The sequence below is a fragment of the Bos grunniens genome, chromosome 10 (assembly GCF_055505025.1).
Source record: "Bos grunniens cultivar Pamir isolate PY7600 chromosome 10, Bosgru_T2T1.0, whole genome shotgun sequence".
Taxonomy (NCBI): Eukaryota; Metazoa; Chordata; class Mammalia; order Artiodactyla; family Bovidae; genus Bos; species Bos grunniens.
Genome location: NC_141174.1, coordinates 88661482 through 88680880, shown reverse-complemented (window position 1 = coordinate 88680880; position 19399 = coordinate 88661482). Strand labels below are relative to the sequence as shown.

The following is a 19399-nucleotide window of genomic DNA, read 5'->3' as shown; positions in this document are numbered from 1 at the left end:
GAGCCTTTGCACACCCTGCCTAGATCGTGTGTGCTTCCAGAGTGGGCATCGACCCTGCCACGTTTAGCCGCTTTTCTTCCTGACTTTAGGGGAAGGCCTTAGTATTCCTGAGCTATGTACTTCAGGCTGGGTTCCTGAACGTTTTGGTTTCTTTGGAAATGAGAGTGGTTACTAAGGTCCTGTTGGCCTGGTTGTGGTGTAAATGAAGAGAGATAATATATGCCAGGTGCCTAGTATCGTCCTGGGGCCTACTGGGTGTTTGGTAAGTGGAGGGGGTTGTTCTGAGTGACCCCGAGAAATTGTGCTGTCCTGCCGTCTCCCCATTTGCCCGCAGGAATGAGCAGCCCTGGCGGAATGGTTGGCCTCGCCTGTGGTTGACTCAGCCGCAGTTGGATGAACTACACCCCTGTTCCCTGTTCTCCTGCCCACACTCTGGTTGGGGAAACTGAGGCCACCATGAAGTTCCGCCTACACTCGGTGTCTCTTGGCGGATCCCATGAGGGTGGCTTCGGAAACGGCTTTGGAGATTCAGGAACACGCTGGATGCATCAGTTGGTGAGCCAGGGAAATTAGCAGTAACGAGCTCATTTCGATAGCAATGAGCTGAGTCTCCCTCCAGCTGCCAGACATTTATGAGGCTGGCTGGGTGCCGGCGGCCGGAGGCCTCCAATGGCCCTCACCCCTCTGCCTTCCGGCTGGAAAGAATTCGTATTTAAAAAATAACAATAATAAAAAAATGGATCTCCATCTCCTGTGGCCTTCTGGTTCTTTTGGGTCCAGGTGGGGAGATGGTGGATGCCTTTTCCCCGTGAACTCTGTGTGGGGCAGTCAAGACAGGAAAGGGTCCTCTGCAGCCCCAATGCCTGGAGTCTCAGGGGCCTACATAGCATGTCTAGCCAGCCCTCTGGGCAGTAACTTTAATCCCAAGAATGGGACTCAGCCATGATGCTCTCACTGGTTGTCCCTTCCCTAGGGGAAGACTCTGTGGCACCCCCGCTCCATCCCCGCCATGCAGCTGGTGGGTCTCAGGTCATGCCTGGCATTTCTGACCCTCTCCACAGTCGGTGCCCCCTCTGGAACCCCGGCCTTACTTAGGGAAGCCCAGTGGGTTCTTGGGCATGGTATCCTCCGAGCTGCCCACTCAGCCCTCTGTCCCGAGACCTGCCTCTGCTTCTGGCCTTGGGGTGGGGGTGCATTTACTGAGTTCTTACCTGAATCCTCAGCCCTGAGATTTGTTTTCTTGGAGCCCCCCCACCTGGAGATCCTGCATTCCAGAGCTGCTGCCCCTTGATGGTCAGCACGCGGAAGGCCATGCCCTGGCAGCGTGACTTTTCCCTCTGTGGGCCTCAGTTTCCACCTCGGGACGTAACCAGGCTCTGCTCTTCCATGAGTCACCCTGGCTGTAGCAGCTGCCCCGGGAAGGCTGAGCGAATGGGCGGACGCATGCACCAGCCAGAGACCCTGCAGGGCCTACTCCCATGGCATTCTGAGCGTCCCCTGCAGTGAGAATGTAGCAGCTGAGAGTGCCGTTTCTCAGAAGGGTTGGTGGCTCTGCAGTGAGGCAGGTTTTCCCAGCCTCCCACCCCACCCCCTACTCCCAGCCAATGCTGCAGGGTTGACATGGGCTGTGTTCTCTTGGGGTGGCTGGTGGTGGGGCTTAGATGGTGAGCAGGGGGTCTGGCATGGAGTCAGTTTTCGTGTCTGCAAAGTGGGTGTCTTCCTGGAAGGGCTTTGTGTGGCATGGGAGTGATGTACAGTGGCTGTGCAGGGATTGTCCATCTAGCTATCAGTGTCACTGACGTCCTCCTTAGGCAAAGACGCCTACAGACATTAGATGGCTTGTTAGTGAAGGAGCTGGCCCAAGCCCCGCCCCAGCAGCATTTCCTCTTTCTTCCTTTTTGAGCATTTAGAAAACAAGAGAAGCACAGAGGAAAAATAGGTTACCCTTAGCTCTACCACCTGAAAGGAAATTATTATCATCTAACTAGCTTGAAATAGTATTTTTCTTGTCATCCTCTTTCTTAGCAAAAAATGGGAAGTATTATAGAAATCTGCTATATAGGTATATGTACATACTGCCAAGTGAAAAGAAGGGAGTTATTATTAGCAGCTGAACTGAATTAAAAGTATATATAGCCATTTGTAGTGCTCTGTTTTGCTCTTAGCAATATCGAGAACATTGGCTTAATTCAACATATATTCTGTAGGCTTTCTAATGTCTGCTTAGCGTTTTGTGTCATGGATGTACCATATTTCCTTACTAGTATCCTGGTTGTTGCAGTGATTTTTTTTTTTTTTGTAACTCAGAAGCATGGCCTCCTGGTAAGGGCCCTCGTGCACATGTGCACATCACTGGCTATTTCCTTAGAATAAATTCCTAGAAGTGGGACTGCTAGGTCAAAGGCCACGCACTTTTAAGGTCAGAGTGCTCTCCGGAAAGGCTGTACCCATTCTCTCTCCCAGCAGCCGTGAACGAGAGGGCCCGGATCTTGTAACTCACAACCCTTTGCTCTTTCCAAACCACGAGCCCAGAAAGAGTTGAGGGGGGAGGAAAAAAAACCACCGTGCTGGGAGCGACTTCCTGCCAGAGGAAGGGAGGCACTTGGTAAATAGTCCACTCCCAGTGTTTGAGTGGATGCTCTGCGGCCTGCCTTGGGAGCAGAGGAAAGAGCTGAGACCTGTCCATGTCTCAGGTGGCTTCTCCTCCCCCTGGATGGGGTGGATGCTGACCACCTGAAAGGCCACAGGAGCGTGAACGCAGGACGTGTGCCTGGGCTGACCCTGGTGTCTGATGCAGGCGTGTGGACCAGACCGATGGTGAATGTTTGTTGAATAACAGAAAGCAGCTTGCTACCGGCGGAAGCTGGCGTGAGCTCTTTGAAGTAGGGTTTGAGTCTTGTTCACCGCTGGCTACGCCCCTAGCCTAGAACCATGTCCCTTCTCCATAAACTCTGGCTGGGTGAACGAAGGTTCCCAGGGACAGATGCATCCAAGAACTTGTCAGAGGAATGGTCCAGATCTCCACAAGGGAACCGATGACCCATTGTGTGCCCCATACATCCCCTGCCCTGCTCCTGGGTGCTGGAAGGGGCCGGACAGGGAGTCTGGATGCCAGTTTCATGCCCCCCTCCTGTGTGAGCAGGGGCAGTTGCCTCGCTGACTGAGCCTCAGTGCCCGCACCCACCAGCACCAGCACTCAGTGGCATGTGGGATCTTAGCTCCCTAACCCGGTATCGAACCTGTGCCCCCTGCAGTGGAAGCTCGGAGTCTTAACCACTGGACCACCAGGGAAGTCCCTTAGCCTGTTTCTTAAGGGACTAGACTTTGTTCTCAGAGGCACCCTTCTGTGGTCAGGATGTGGGTGAAGAGGCTGTCAGTCGGCAAGACTCTGGCCCCACATATCCAGCCAGATGGGGTCCCCCAGTGACCTCAGGATGGAGGGTACCTACTGTCCCAGCCTGGTCCCTGCCACTGCTTCCTACCCACTGGTCCTCAGGGGAGGGGATATGGAAATGAGGTGATCAGGCCCTTCCCCAGCACCTCCATTTTGAATAAGGTTGTGGATTGTTTATTTGAGAGAAGAGAGGCCCCAGCCAAACATCCTGCTTTTAAAGTCTGGAGCTCCAGCCCCAGGCCATTCAGCCCCACCCTACCACCCAAGAGGCCCTGCTTTTGCAGCACTTTTGCAGCACCCACCCGACTGGCATGCCTTCTGCCCGTCAGCTTGACTCCCCCATCCCCTCCCCACCTCTCATCTCCCTGCCTGGGGCCCACAGTAAAACAGCTTTTGGGGGTCTCTCTTTTCCCTCCTGCTCTGTTCCCTTCCACTCCTTGCCCTAAACTTCCCCTTTGCTCAGGCTAAAAGAAGGGCTTCCTACTCTAGGAGGGACTGTTACTTTAGCAAAAGACTTTCCCATCTTAGATTTGTGTCTTCAAGTTCTGAGTACAAGATCATTTTGTTGGTGAGGACATAAGAAAAGCAAAGCCCTTTGCTCAGGGCACGTGGCCCATCAGCAGCCTAGCGCAGGACAGAGAATCGGGCTGGGAAAGCTGGAACTCCAGTGCAGCCTCTGCCTCCAGCTTCCTGTGTGACCTTGGACAAGTCTCATTCCCTCTCTGGGCCTTAGCTTGCTCCTACACAGTGTGAGTGGATGGTCTCTTGAGTTCCTTTCCACCCCTGCTTCTCTAAGTGAGAATCACGTGACATCAGGTGGGGAGGCCCCTTAGAGTGCCTCCGGAGGCCTGTGGCACCCCGACCCCTCCCTTGCGCCCCACTTCCCGCAGCCAGTTTGGAGCCAGAGACAAAAGCGTACTCTGGGCGGAAGGTGCGGCCAGTGGGGATGTGTGCTGGTGCCTGGCTGGCGGGCTCTGATAAGAGGCCGAGGCTCCCCATGAATCAGCTGGAGGTGCTGGGGGTGGGGGAGATAGGGCAGGCTGGCCCCTCTGGGACCTCATACAGGTGAGAGGTTTCAGGGCACAGGCAGACAGAAAGGGACCCCGGCAGCGGTGCCTCTGTGCTGACTCTTGTCCTGTTTAGTGTTTGCAAGCCTGGGATTTTCTGGCCCCAACAAACCTGGGAGCTTCAAACAGCCACGTGACCCTGAGGCTCTCTCCTGGTCGTGGGACAATGTGTGGGATGGGACGTGTGTGGTTTCTGGAAGTTAAAGGTCTCCCTTCCCGGCGAGCCAGCTCTTTGTTCCACATCCTCAAGGACCCTGACTTCAGCCTATTGTTCCTGCTGCTGACACAGAGGCTCCGAGTTCCTCTCTGGACTTGGGCTGGGGTGGGGGGTTCCTGGTGTTGGCAGTGAGGGCTGGGGGTTGGGATCTGTGCATACCTGCTTGTGAAAAGGCATCCTCTCATTCAGGGAAAACCTCATTTGGGGACACCCTCTTGCTGTGTAGCAGCCTGAGACAGCAACTGCCAGGCTTTTGTGTCTTTTGAGTTTTGTCAAACTGAGGCTTGGCGACTTGTGGCTGCAGCTGATTCCGCGCCCTTGGTGGGCATGATAATTAAACTGCTCGGGTGGCCAGTCAAGGACGAGGTTCAGTGTGACAGTAGCTGATGGCGACATTGTGGAGAGGACTCACTTCTGGATGTGAACGGTGACAACAGCCCACTAGCAAACCCAGCGTGTCCCCCCAGTGCGGCGTCATTTGAGTCACAGTTCATTGTGAGGAGCTGGGTTCTCCAGCGTTGGGAGGAGGATCTCAAAATGCAGAGACCTTGGTTCTGTAGGTTTAGTTTTGTTTTAACATATAAGAAAGGGAAAGGCGTCTTTAAGTCACTTTCAGTGAACGCTATGCAATTGGGCATTTATTACGTCAGTTATTGGTATGACAGTACTAACACAAAATTCTTCTGGCCTGATTTTCAATTTACAAAGAACAACCCAGTTGATCCACTTGATCTTCCGTGAGAAAATCCAGCCAGGAAGACAGAAATTCTTAGCTCCACTTGGCAGGTAGGGATACTGAGGCTTGGCAGGAGTTGCACTTTGCTGAGGGCATGTATCCAGCCAGTGGGGTGTGGACGGGCCCTGGGCCTCTGGCTGCCGAGGCTGGCCCTTGCCGCCACATCTGCCCTTCCCTTGAGAGCTTCTTCTGCCCCTGTAAGCCAGCTCGTCCTTGATTAGGATCCCTTTGGTCAGTGGAAAGTTCTGGCCAGATGCCTCAGCTCCCCTGTGGGGAATCCAGCCTGCCCATGCCAGCTGCTCTTTGAGGAACCCTGTCCTCATTTTCTTGTTCCTTGGGAGTGGGAGAGTTTCATGGTCAGGACTGGGGATGCTGTTGACAGAGCCCACTGGGCCAACGATACCGCCTCATCTGCCCACATTGCTTCTTCACCTGAAGAGTATATTCATAGGTGGTTAAGTCCAGATTACTTTCCCTTGGCAATGGGGTTCCCCCCTACTCATATATACTTAGTAGAAGTTGAAAAGTGAGCAGCGTAAACTTGATAGAGGTCAAATGAAACACCCAACCTTAGGATGCAAGGCGAACGCAGGTGGCTTGGGGATCATAAGACGTTGGGGTTATCGGTGGAGGCTCCAGCCACCTTTTCCTCAGGGGGCTGAGTGCAGCCACTTGTTCTGTGTAGGAACCACTAACTCACCCTTCTCACCCCTGCAGAGATGGCCTAGAGTTTCCCCTGAGAGTCCTTTGGGTTCTGCAGGATCACACAGCTGCCCCCGTCTCCTAAGTTGCCCCACTGCAGCCAGCCCCCTCCCCGAATCCTGCCTGAGCTACATAAATCACCCTAAGAGCACATTCCTTGGGGGATTTGTAAAATAATCAAAATATTTGGGGGAAAGACCTTAAGATTACTTATGGCTATTAGTGCGATCCATATATTTTGGCACCAAGCATGGCTTAATTGAAAAAATCTGTGCACTTGGTGATTTCTTTCTTTCCATCTTTTTTTTTTCTTTTTTCATAAGGAGTAGGTCCAGAGAAAAAGACTGGTTGAGGGAAAAAAAAAAAACAGGGAGGAATTGAATATCAAAAGGGTTTGTGTAGAGGCGCTGTTTACAGAATTTTGGAAAATATAATGCTAAATGGAAAGTAAGCCCTGCCTATATAGTCCGGAATTATTAATAGAACGGAGTTACCAGGCACATAATGAACCTTTTAAGAGACCTGGGACAACTTTCCCCATTGCAAAACAAGTTTCCTTCGAATAGCACCATTCACGCAGCTAAGGGCATTGGGTTACAACAATAAATAAAAATGAACAGCGCCCTGAGAAATTCAAGGAATGCACCAACGATTCAGTGATTTAGTATGAGAAAACACTACTTAAACATTTAATTGAATCGCATACTTTCATCTTTAAAACGCCAGCGTTTGAACCGCCACCTGAATCTCTCTCTTCGCTTCATTAGATGGCAAGGCTCCTGGGGGAGGGGTCGCGCTCCCGCCCCTTCACAGGTTTTTCCCTTCCCTGCTGTGCCCTAACTCGCTTTTGCCCGAGATCATCAGGAAAAGGCAACTGGATGGGAGTTTCCTGGTAAAGCTATAGAGAGAGGCCTGTGTGTGGGATGTGCTTTTTCACAAGCTTTATTTGCGAGGACTTGGTCTTAGCTTTGGGCTCCCCAGATGGCAGAGTGGTATAGAATCTGCCTGCAATGCAGGAGATGAGGGTTCCATCCCTGGGTCTGGAAGATCCCCTGAGGACGTCATGGCAACCCACTCCAGTGTTCTTGCCTGGAAAATCCTGTGGGCAGAAGAGCCTGGTGGGCTACAGTCCATGGGGTCACAAAGAGTCGGACACGACTGAGCAACTGAAACAGTGACAATAAGAAGGAGGTCTTAGCTTTGGAGCCCTGTCCGTCACTGCCCCTCCCCAGAGGCTGTTTCCGCCTCTGTCTAATGAGGGGCTTGGATCCGAGCCTCTGATTCGAGGCTTTGTCATGGTACGCATGGTACATGGTACACCAGTACTGTGCCTGGTGCCCAGTCTGACTCAGTAGCTTCCCCGCCTGCCCACGTTGTGCCTTTGATTAAGACTTTCTGGAGTAGGCGCGCCTGAAAGCCCTTCCAGGTGTAGGAAGCCCAAGGGCAGGGACACAGTGACGACAGGGCTCCTCCTGGGGCCAGGCCTGCTGCACGCGGCCTCCCTGGATCCTCAGGTCTAGAGACTTTGTGGTTTGAACTTCGGGGTGGGCTGGGCCGATGCTGGGAGGCCTGGACCCGGGTGACGTCCTGGAGTCAAGTCTGTGTGTGTGGACAGTGGTTCCAAGGTGCCGGGTCGGCAGAGCCGGCCGGGGCCTGCTGACAGACTGGGTTTGGCATCCAGGAGAGCGAGGGGAGACCCTGGGTCTGCAGCACGTTTTGCAGACCTGGCCGGGGGCTGTCAGTCAGGGTTTTAGTGTGTTCACATCGTGCACACCGGCGATCACTGCCTCAAACGTTCAGCGTGGCCGAGGCTCCCGGGCTCTCCTTAAACATTCACCAGTGGCTCTTTACTGACGGCTTGCCGTGTTCAGACCATGCTCTGAGCCGCTGTGCGGGACACAGGGTCAGGGGAGGCTGGCTTTGCTCACCCCTGCCCTTGATGAGCTCGTAATCTTTTTCATGCTAAGACAGAAGAGCCGTGTGACCTTAGGTAAGTCAGCTCGCAGTAAGACTTGTGACCTTTATCTTGACACCTAGGAAACCCCCCAGTACCAAATACTTGTTTTTTGTGTGAGCATCTTCTTGGACTGTTCTATATCTTATCTCCCACCTAGACTGGGGCCTGGTCAGGACAAGGATGAGTGTTCCATGTGACGGCCACCCAGTGAACGAGCCATCTCTCATGTTCATTCTGGTCCATTTACTGGCACCTCCCTGCAGCCCGGCCTGTGCCTGATGCCAGGATGCAGAGCAGAGAAGACCCAACCCTGGTTCCCACAGCACTTCTTGTCTCTCTAGTAACTTGGGCCTGGGAACAGCTGCTGTAGCTGTGATTTGTTTGGTGCTAAGGCAAGGTTTTCTTCTTTTGAGGGGTCCCGAAAGCAGACCGTGAGATAGGAATTTGAGTGCATGGTTTATTGGAGCAGGGGGTTGACCCAGGAAATAGCAGTGGAGAGTGGGGAAGGGATGGGGTGGGAGAAGCCAGGGCAGGGAGCATTGTATGAAGCCAGTTAGCTCTGTGGATGCTCGGAGTGGAATCCTCCTGGGGACTTTGGGAAACAACATGTAGTTCTTCACCTCAGGGTTATCCCAACTGAGCAGGGGGACCAGTCCATCACTCCTGGGGTGTTCATTCCTGCTACTTCGAGCTCTCAAGCAGAGGAAGCCCACAGCAACCTCTCAGGAGTGTCCTGGGACAAAAGCAGGTCCTGGTGTTTAGAAGTTGACCTGTGCACTGAACTGGTGCAGGCTGAGGGGGACATGGACAGAACACCAGCAGTGTTCATGGGCAGCCTCCATGTATCAGGCCACTGGTGGCCCCGGGACCCCACCCTTGGCCGAAGTTTGTTCTCAGCAAAGGAGAGCCTGACAAGCCCCTACCCTTTGCAGGGCCAACACTGAGACAGGCCCTGGGTTTGAGGTTCTCTGGGTGAAAGTGCTTTGCACACTGTTGAGTTCTATTCTGCGGGAGAGGGTGGGAGGATGGGGGAGCAGGGGTTGGAGGATGATGGTGGATCAGGTGATTAGGTGATCATAGCTCTGCATAGAGGGCTCAGACCACCTTACTCCAAAATCAGAAGACAGGGCCAGTCGGTACCCTATGGTCTTGGGGAAGCTACTGAACCCACCTTGCCAGCTTACCATGAGCCTGGAGTGGGAGCCAGTACAGCGCTCAGCCTGTTGCCCAGGATAAAGATGCTCAAGAAAAGGCCACTCCCACGCCCATCCCTCACAGACTGAGAGCTTGTGCAGCCCTTCCAGCGTGCTGGACCATGGCCAGTGGGAAGGGTTCTGTCACTGCCTCTTTCACAATAGGAAACTGAGGCTCGTAAGAACTAAGACTGAACCTGGTCACCGAGCCCCCTGGGTCACAGCGTTTTCCTGATGTGACAGGTGTGCGTCGAGGTCAAAGCAAACCACAAAGCCAACCTGGGAGCGGGGAGGAGATGGGCCAGCTACACGCTCTGGCCGCCGCGCTCACCTGTCTCAGGCAGGTCTTGGCATCAACATATTGCATTGGCCAAAAAGTTCATTTGGGTTTTTTGTAACATCATATGGAAAACCCCAAATGAACTTTTTGGTCAACCCAACATTTAGGCTCCCTGGGACTTGAGCCCCTGATCTGTGCACCCTGCCTTCTCAGTGTCTTGACCGTGCTGGGCATGGAGCAGGTTTTTAGTGCCAGAGGGGCTTTGGCGGTCAGCCAACCAAACCTTTGTTTTGTTGGGAAGAGGAAACAGTCCCAGAGACACCAGTGACTTCCCCGAGACACAGTGACTTATTGACGAGCAGAACCGCAGCCAGGCCCCGGATGGCTGGCGTGCTTTCTTCCTACGCCTTCCGTAGGAAGCGGCTGTGTAAAGTCCGTTTTATTATAGTTGCTTATAAACATAATAGAAATCCTTTACATTTAGTGGTGCCTTTAAGAAAAAAAAAAGCAGTTTACAACCCAGCTTTTCACTTGCTTCTTAGGAAACCCATTGAGGGACAAACAGGCATTGCCCGTTTGCAGGCTGTAATAACTGAGGCTCAGCAAGCCTGCCAGGGTCTTGAGTCCCCCACGGCACTGATCTTTCAGCCGTACATGGATTTTAGTGGGTCAGTGTTGGAAGTCTTGGCTGGGAAGTGCTCTCCCCACTTTCTCACAGATTATAGACATTTTGGGGTGGAGGGATTTGGGGAGGAAACCCCGGGCTGGTGTCCAGAAGGAGTTCAAGGCCACCTCTGGCCTGGCTTGCTGTGTCACTATAGGGAGTCCCCTCACCTCTGTGCTTGGAATTCTTTACACTTGGCTAGGTGGTCACATCACCCTCAGTACTCACAGTTTGATGGTAGCAGGCATGTAATTTAAAAGCCACATACAGAACTCTTTATTATAAAGATCTGAATAGATTGCTCTGGGATCCCAGTGGGGGTTGCCTAGGCGAGTGCAGGAGGGCTTCATGGAGGAGGTGACCTTTCGCCCTGGCTGGGGATAGTGAGGGACACTCCAGGGAGGACTACAAGGGGATGCCAGTGGCCTTTGCCAAAGGCGTACCACATGCACTGTGGTATTTTCATACATTGTCTTGTTGAATTCTTACAACACACTGCCCTGGGAAGGTTGTTTAATCATTGCCATTTGGCAGATGAGGTCATGGAGCCCCAGAGAGGGCGGGGAGCTAGTTGGGGGCCACATGAAGCAGGTTGTAAAGCCCCTTTGTCTTCTTTCTACCTCTCTGAACATTGCCACAAAGGCCCTGAGGCCCCGATCAGACTTTCTCAGCACTTTCAGGATCTGAGGTCTGCAGAAGGTGCTGAGGTTCAAATGGTGTGCCCAGGTGGGGAGTGGCAATCCAGTGTCCACCGCAGTGCAAGCAGCCTACCCAGCCTGCCCATGTGTCATCCCAGCTGTGGGATCTGGGCAGAGTTGAACCTTCTGTGAGTCAGGCATCCATCTACAAGGAGCCCCTGGGGCTCCTCCCTGCCCCCAGACCCCTCAGCACTGCCCCTCGGGTGCCTTCTCTCCACCTCTGCTGTCCTGCTGCCTTGGCTCCCTCCAGGTGCCTCCAGCATACACCAGGGGTGAGCATGTTGCCTCTGCATACCTGCTCCCCTCTCAGCTCTCTGGGCGGCCTTTTTTTTTAAAGGGTCCTGCGTTATGGGTGTGAAACATCGGGGTCACTCAGCTCAAGATATTTTTGTACAGATGGGGTAGCCCCAGCTCTCAGAAGGGAAGTGACTCGCTCAAAGTCACACTGCATTAGGGGCTGGGCCAGAACTCCTGGTGAGGCCTGGCCGGAGTGTCTGTTGGGGATTCTGCAGCCCTCCGCCACGGTAGGATGGCTCACGGGATTTGGTACACACTGCCCACCTTTTATGACTCTGGTGCCTCACCCTAAACAGCCTCGTGAACTTGAGAAGGAAACTTAGAACATTTTCCTCCTCTTGATGCAAGGGCTTCATTGGTCTTTTGGAGATTTGTGGGGACAGGGTGTTGCTGAGGGAAAAAGCCCCAGCCAGGTGATGCTTCCTGGCACTGCCTGCCTTCACCATCAGAGGGCCCAAAAGGCAGCATGCAGGGTGCTTAGGGATTCAAGCTCTGGGGTCAAATGTCACAGTCACCGTGGGTGGTCACGGGCTCATTTGTCCTCCTGTATAATAGTGGGGATAATGGGAGCCCTACCTCAGGGGCCTGATTTAATAACAGGCCTGTAGGAAGAGCTCCATGAATGGGTCATATTGTTATCTGGTCCTTGGAGACAAGGAGGGCACTTCTCATCCCTCCCTCTGTCTCCATCTGACTCTCTTGTGTTCTCTGAACTCGCTCACTCTTACTGACTGGCCTCTTGCTTGTGCTGTCTTTAAATCAAGGCAGGGGTCAAGTTCAGAGTCATACTTGCAAAAAGGTCGGAGTTTGCCAGGCTCCAGGTGACCCTGCCTGAGGCGTTGCCTCATTGCACTGCTCAGAGAGTTGGCTGCAGTTTGCAGTATGCAGGGGTTCACACCCACTTCTTCCCTGGCTGTGCTCCCCTAGCACAGGAACACACACACACAGTTCATGCAAATCCTCACGAAAGCACCGCTGGTGGCACGTGGGAGGAGCTCAGTAAATGCATGTGCCCGTTTTATTTTCTGTCCCTTGGTGGTAGTGTTACCAGGCGGGCACTCTGTGCTAAGCATTAGAGGGTTGAGCAGAATAAGTGCCTACTAGCTGTTCTTGCCTGGAGAATCCCAGGGACTGGGGAGCCTGGTGGGCTGCCGTCTATGGGGTCGCACAGAGTCGGACACGACTAAAGCGACTTAGCAGCAGCAGCAGCTGTTCAGCACAGAGTTGGGCATTTTTAATAAAGTGTTTTCCCATGATTCTTGTAAGCACTGGGAGTGGGGGCAGTATAGTTCATCAACCCCCATTTTACAGGTGGGTTCACTAAGGCTCAGAGAAAAGGCACATGTCCACTTAAGGCAGCAGTGCAGGGGTTAAAAGTCCATTTAATGATACAGATGCACTTATTTACAAAATAGAAACAGTCTCACAGATATACAAAGCAAACTTATGGTTACCGAAGGAGAAAGAGGGGGGAGGATAAATTAAGAACTGGGGATAAACAGATACATACTGCTATATGTAAAATAGACAAAAACAAGGATCTGATGTATAGCACAGGGATCTTGTAATAACCTATAATGGAAAAGGATCTGAAAAAGTGTGTGTGTGGGAATCACTTTGCTGTATGCCTGAAACATTGTAAATCAACTGTACTTCAATTTAAAAAAAAGAAACTCTTGTTAAAAAGATGATCTCATAAAATAAAGTCCATTTAAGACAAGAGGGCACAAAGGACAGGGTGAGCCTTATGGCTGCCTTCAGAGGCAGCAGTGAGGCGCTGGGGGAGGGAAGGGGAGCCCTGTGGTCTGGGGGCGCCGTGTGTCTCACCTTGTCCAGAAGAGAAGGCTTCCGTTGGAGCTTGGGATAGGCTGCTTTGTCCTTGTGCTTCGGCCCTCCTCTGCTGTTTGCTTGCTGTGTGACCTTAGGCAAGTGTCTTTCCCTCTCTGGGTCTATAAGGACTGCTCGCTCATTCACTCTATTTTTGAATTTTCTGGAAACTCGGGCAGCTAATCAAATGTGTTGGTTCTAGTGCTGTCCTTACTTTTCAAAAACTCCTTAGGACTGTGGGGGGGGTCATGGCCCAGCTCTGAGGGTGACCTTCATGTTGAGGAGTCATCATCAGGCTGGGAAGCTGTCAGAAAGTTCCCGTTTGCTCACAGGATGGTCCCAAACATGCCCGCGTGGATTCCCAGGCCCCTGCAGCGTGCAGGACCGCACTTCCCAGAGTCCCCGCCTGCCCTGAAATGAACAAACCATGGTCCATGACTGTTACTGGTCCTCAGTTTCCCCCTTTTGTACCAGGAGAGGGGACAGCGTGGATCCGCACTTTTCACACTTTTTCAGGTGCTGCTCTAAAGCATGAGGGAAGGAGTAGCTGTCCTTTTGCCTGTTTTAGATCCTGAGATTAACAGTAAGATTCTATATGGGAGACAAAGGGCAGTGAATGTTCCATTGCTAAAGAAGGATACAAGCATTAAGAACCGAGTAGATGATACCTTCTGGCTCAAGTCCATTGTGATGAGAATATTATTTTGCTAAGGTCATCCTTGGATGACCCCAGGGCCCTATGATCGCCACCGGAGCCTTCTGCTCACCTGCAGAAATGGCCTTACCTGGGCTCCAGGTGGAAGAACCCACAGCATGTCCCCGGACTTTGTGGGTACTCTGTGGCTGACAGGGTGCTCACCGCTGACCTCCTAGCACTAGTCCGGGTGAGGCAGCTGCTGTTGCCACTGCCATTTTAGGGATGAGGAACTGAGGCTCGGGGCAGGAAGAGCCTGCCTGAGGTGAGAGGCTGGGCCATCACAGTGGGGGCCGGGTGGTAATGTCCCGCTCAAGGGCCAGGCTGGGCTTGGCCCCCACCTCTGCATGGGGCTTCCAGCCAGCAGAACCCACAGTGGGGTTAAACAGAAAGGCCTCCTGGAGGAAGGAAAAGATTCCCAGAGTTCTGTGCTTCAAGCCATTTTGGTTAAAAAAAACCTAATTAGAGGTGACAATGGTGGCTTTGTCTGTGTGCTCACGTTTTCCTCCCTCTTCCCCACACCTCCCCCTTCTCTGTCCCTCATTTGTTATATCCATGGGAAAACTAGGTAACGTTATAATTACTGAAAATATTGTGGGTCCGTGGAAGCTAGGGGGTGGGGCCCCATGCCTGGGAGTGCAGGAGGCCCTTTTAAAAAAAAAAAAATTTTTTTTTTTTAGGCTTTATTTTTTTCCTTTCGTTTGGAAATGGAGCCCTTTGCAGTCATGCTGTCACAGTTAAAATAAGGTTTAAATTACAGGCCAGCCCGTGGCTTTTCCCCTTTCTTTCAGAATTTTTGCCAACTTGCAATTTACTTAATGAAATCCTGCTATTCCGTTTAACGGGGATATTTTTTGCAGATGTTGATTTAACTTAGCTTTGCAAAATATGTGAACTGTACCGTTTCTTTTCCTATTTTTAACGGTTTCAGGATTCTAGTTCAGCAACTCCGCCGGCTCTGCCATGCCAACCATGGTGTTTACTCCCAGCCCTTGAAAATATTTGTTTTCCATTGCGCTGGCTGCCCTCCCCTCCATCCCACATGCCCACAGAGGGGAGGGGTCCCATACACAGCAAATTCTTCCAGAGGCAACTCAGTCAGGTTCAGTCATGGGTGGAACTGGACTAAAGGGACACCAGAGTTTCTTACAGTCCAGCCCCCTTGTTTTGAGGGAATGGATGCTCAGAGTGGGGAGGTGACTTGCCTAAAGTCACACAGCAAATTAGGAGCATGGTGGCTTGAGGCATAAGCTGGGTCCTGTGGACAGAGGTGAGAGTGGGGGGGTCAGGGTGTTTTTGCCTTGTGGCTATTTTGGCTGGTTCTTCTCTTTAGGAAGAGATCTGCCCCCTCCCCCTCACTTCTGGGGCGGGGGTGGTTTGGGCTTGACTCTCATGTGCCAAGGGAAGTTCGGCTTCATATTTACCTGAGGTGGCTATAGCTAGTATAGGCATACCCTGAGAGTTCTGAGACTTGATGCTGTGGGGAAGGGCTTCTGCTACTTGGCTGTCTTCTGTGACCTGGGTAAATTGTTTCCTCTCCCTAAGCCTCAGTTTCCCCATGTGTACAGTGTAGGTGAGAGTCCTCGTCCCTGTCAGGATCTAATGGAGGAGGCCAGTGTGAGAAGCTCTGGCCTGAAGCCCAGCAGGTGTTCAGGGAATGCTTTTACAACATCCTCACACACTGCCAACTTGGGTCCCCACGGGAGGACACAGGAAGAGAGGTGTGACATGCGAGTGAACCGGGGGTCTGTGGGTACCAGGATCTGGGTCAGATATAGTAGGACACACCCCTTCTCTTCAGTGTGGGAACCCCCCCACCCCCGCCGCCCCCAGCCACCCTTTCTTTAATGAGGACTCACCCAGAATGACAAGGACTCCCATGGTGTCAGGAGAGAGTGGGCAGATTATTTTACTGAGTGGGGGCAGAGGCTCAGACTGGCAGGGGACTTGCCAGGGGCAGAGCTCAAACCCAGGGCATCACTCTTGCTGGCTCCTGTGGTGATGGGGTCGGAGGGTCAGGCCCTGAGGATGGGTCTCTCTCTGAGTCCCTGGGTTGGGGGCTGGTACATCTTGACCCTGGCCCCTTTCAGGGTCTTGCCCCCCGTCTCTTGGAGGGCTCGCCTGGCTCCAGCCTTCTGGAGTGGGCTAAAGGAGATTCTGGAGGTGGGGCCAGCCGGGAGCGTGGGGGCAGCGATTCAGTGCTGGAAGGCGCCTGGCTGGGCCTGCCCCGATCGCCGCATTCCGCACACACGCCCTAGATGCTGGAATGTCCACTGAGCTGCGAAGGAAGTGCTGGCAGAACAACAGAGCCGCGGGCGGGCGGAACGCGATGGGCCCCGGGCACTGGGGATCGGGCCCGCTGCAGACGTGGAGATGGCCGGGCTAGGGCCAGGGATGGAGGGACGGCCTCCTTGGCAGGCTAGGTGACCTCAGGGAGCAGTTTCCCATGGCCTCGAGGGGCTGGTTTCTGGTGAGGCTGACGGAGAGGACCAGGGACCCTCCTTGAAGCCAAGTCCACATTATACAAACCCCATTTATATAAAGTGGTTGTTGTCTTTGTGTATGTCTGCGGGTGGAGGTGGTGGGAAGGGAAGGGTGACTGGAACTTTTGTTGCCTGAAGAATTCATCACATGGATCCTTGTATATTCATGACCCTTGGTTCCTTAACACTCTCCTTTTTATTACTAAATATAAAGTAGCATGTCATCACACAAGCAATGTAGTTATAGCCTCTTTTTATAACACTGAAAATATACTGGCAAAGCAGAAGTCTCCCTCTCTTTCCCTGCGACTTTCCTTCTGAGGGTTAACCGCAGCAGGGTGAAAACAGCAACGAGACAAGGTAGATTAAAAAATAACAGCACGGCAAATCCGGACACTGGTGACAATCACAAAAGCATCACGGAAGCGTTCAGACTATTTTCATAAATCCAGCTACATGCTCAGTTTCCAGGAGAGACATAGCTAAACAAAATCATATAGGGAGGTTGAAACTGAAGAGAATTGGTGGAGGCGGGTGGGATAGGGAAGATAATCTAAGTCAGTGCTAAACAGAGAGAAAGCAAGTGCAGCAATGTTAACACAAGGTAATATAATTCCAGGCAAAAGAGCATTAGAAGGAACAAAGAGGCAAACTTTACAAAGATCAAGGGTTGGCAGACTTTGCCGTAAAGGGCTAGATAAACATTGTCGGCTTTGCAGGCTGTTCTGTCTCTGTCCCACTGCCGAGCTCTGCCGCTGTGGCATGCACACACACAGACACACACACACCACAATGCTCCTGGCATACACACACACACACACACACACCACAATGCTCGTGATTATGTTCCAGTAAAACTTCAGTACCCCAAACAAGTGGCAGGCCACATTTGGCATTTGCTGACCCCTGACATAGGTCAAAGCTGAAATGGCCAGAAAGATATAATAATCAAGAGTCTTTATACACTTAGCAACATAGTTTTGAAATCTCTAATAAATCAGAAGATGGATAGAGCTTCCCTGATGGCTCAGTGGTAAAGAATCCACCTGCCAAGCAGAAGATGAAGGTTCGGTCCCTGGGTTCGATCCCCTGGAGAAGGAAATGGCAACCCACTCCAGCATTCTTGCCTGGAGAATTCCATGGACAGAGGAGCCTGGGGGGGCTACAATCCATGGGGTCACAAAGAGTTGGACATGACTTAGCAACTAAACAAGAACAGCAACACAAAAGATAGGCAGAAATAAAAAGGGAATTTGACAGACCTCCAGAAGAATGGGAGTTTGTAACATGGCGCTTTCCGAAGTTGACAGATTCAGGAGACGAGTGAGAGAGAGAGGATTTTATGAAGACCACTGCAAACATTTTGCACTGTGTGCGTTTGTGTATTTCCTGGTGCTTGTCCCATTGTCCTATGCCAGGACCCTGTTCCTCCTCCAGGTTGTTTAGAGTGGTCTGTCTTGTCTCGAAATGGACTTGATGGGTCAAGATAAGGTTGAAAAAGCTCTGCCTCTTCAGCATTATGTGCTGCCACAGTTGTGGAAGCCCCACCTACAAAATCCACCTGTCTCCCAGTGTTAAACACACCCAGTTGTAGGCAGGGTCCCCGCCCTGAATGAGCTAATAGTCAGTGGGATGAAGGGATGTATGCCCTGACTCTCCTTGCCCACCCCCTTCCTGTGGCTCCTTGTGCCCCCAACACCCACGGGCACAGCCCTCACCGATGCCTACAGACTGTCTTTTCTCCATGAGCCCTTCCGTATTCTGTGATCTGGCCTCAGAAGGCTGCTCTTGCCTTGACTTTTGCCCATGTGCCTTTCCCAGCCCAGCCCTCAGCCTCAAAGGTCCACTCCACCCCTTCCACTCCTCCGTGGTCCCCCTCAGCATCCTTCTGAATGAATTTGATGGCCCAGCCTTCTTTGCCTCGCTGCCCCTCACTTAGGTTCTTGGTGGTCATGTCCTTTCTTCCCCAGGCTTGGAGTTTTGAGGGCAGAGGTGCACCCGGTCCCCTGACCCCCGGGAGACCCGCCTTGTGCCCTGTGGGGGCTCTGAGCAGTGACTGGATATGGAAAGGGGCGTCCATGGAGAGAGAGCCTCCCTGCCTCTTGCACGCCCCCTGGGAGCAGAGGTTAGACTGTGTGCTTGTGAGTCCCACCAACACCCCTTCACCATTGGGTGACCTTGGATGAGTCAGGAGGCCTCAATTTCCTCAGTGTCCAGCGAACAGGCGATTAATAATATTCCCCCCTACCGCCCGCCCACCCACCCAGAGTTGTTGTGGGAACTAGATGCCTGCCATGGGGTGAGCTGGCAGGATGTGTCAGCTCCTGGCACAGTCATTCCCTATCCCACGATTCTTTGTCCTGGATGCTCTTGATCCCATTTCACAGATAGGGAGCCTGAGGCCCAGAGAGGCTAAGGCCATTCATACCTGACACATAGCTAGTAAGTGGCAGAACTGGGATTCGAGCTGAGGCCCCTGACGCAGGATCCCACGAGGAGGTGCATGCTGTCCCCAGGGCCTGTGCTCAAACACGCCCAGATGCACTGAGTCAGGGCCATCCGCGGTGGCTCCAGAGTGTCGCCTTCCCGGCTGGTCTCCCGGCCTGGCGCTGGGGCCACCACATCTGTCTAATGCTAGGAAGTCGATTCGGTTTGGTCTCCTTCCTGCCCCTGTCATCCGTCCCCTGGGGAAGCCAGCTCTGTCACTACCATGCCAGGCTGCTGAACCCTCTCCTCATGGGATCGTGACATATCAGCCAGAAAGGGGCCTCTTAAATCTTGTGAAAAACATAGATTCCTGGGCTCCACCCAGGACCCATGAATCAGAATCTCCAGGGGCGGGGCCTGGGAATCTGGACAGAAGGGCCCAAAGCAGGGGAAACACTGGTTCTTTTAACCCTTTTATCTTTCAGTTAAAGAAGCTGGGCTTAAGAGAGGAGTCTGTGTTGCAGGGAGGGTCAGAGAGCCTGGGGGCCTGAAAAGCCTTCTCTGGACCCTTACCTGGGCCACAGCTGCTGCCCCTTCCCAGCGCTGGTGCCCTCCACAGCCCTCCCCTCCCCTGGCCCCAGCCCCAGCCCTTAGCCTCGGACCTCTAGGAACCCTGCGCAATGGAAGTGGTTGCGAATGGGTGTGCAGAGACCTTCTGGAAACTCAGGCTCTGCTTGGAGACTTCCTGTGTCTTACAATGTTA

At 52.8% G+C, this 19399-nt stretch overlaps 1 protein-coding gene across 23 annotated transcripts in view; it reads left to right on the top strand.

Annotated features, from left to right (window-relative positions):
• Nucleotides 1-19399, top strand: part of SMAD6 (SMAD family member 6) — a 232618-nt gene that overhangs the window by 37014 nt on the left and 176205 nt on the right. For 4 of the 23 annotated variants that reach the window (XR_015135391.1, XR_015135392.1, XM_086322862.1 and 1 more), the window contains one exon: nucleotides 335-17456. The exons of the other annotated variants lie outside the window; for them this stretch is intronic. Coding sequence is in view for 2 of the 4 variants with exons in the window: in XM_086322862.1 (XP_086178988.1) it covers nucleotides 335-378 (44 nt within the window). In the remaining 2 variants the exon portion in view is untranslated. Of the gene's footprint in view, nucleotides 1-334; nucleotides 17457-19399 lie in introns of those variants that run through there. 23 annotated transcript variants of the gene reach the window in all.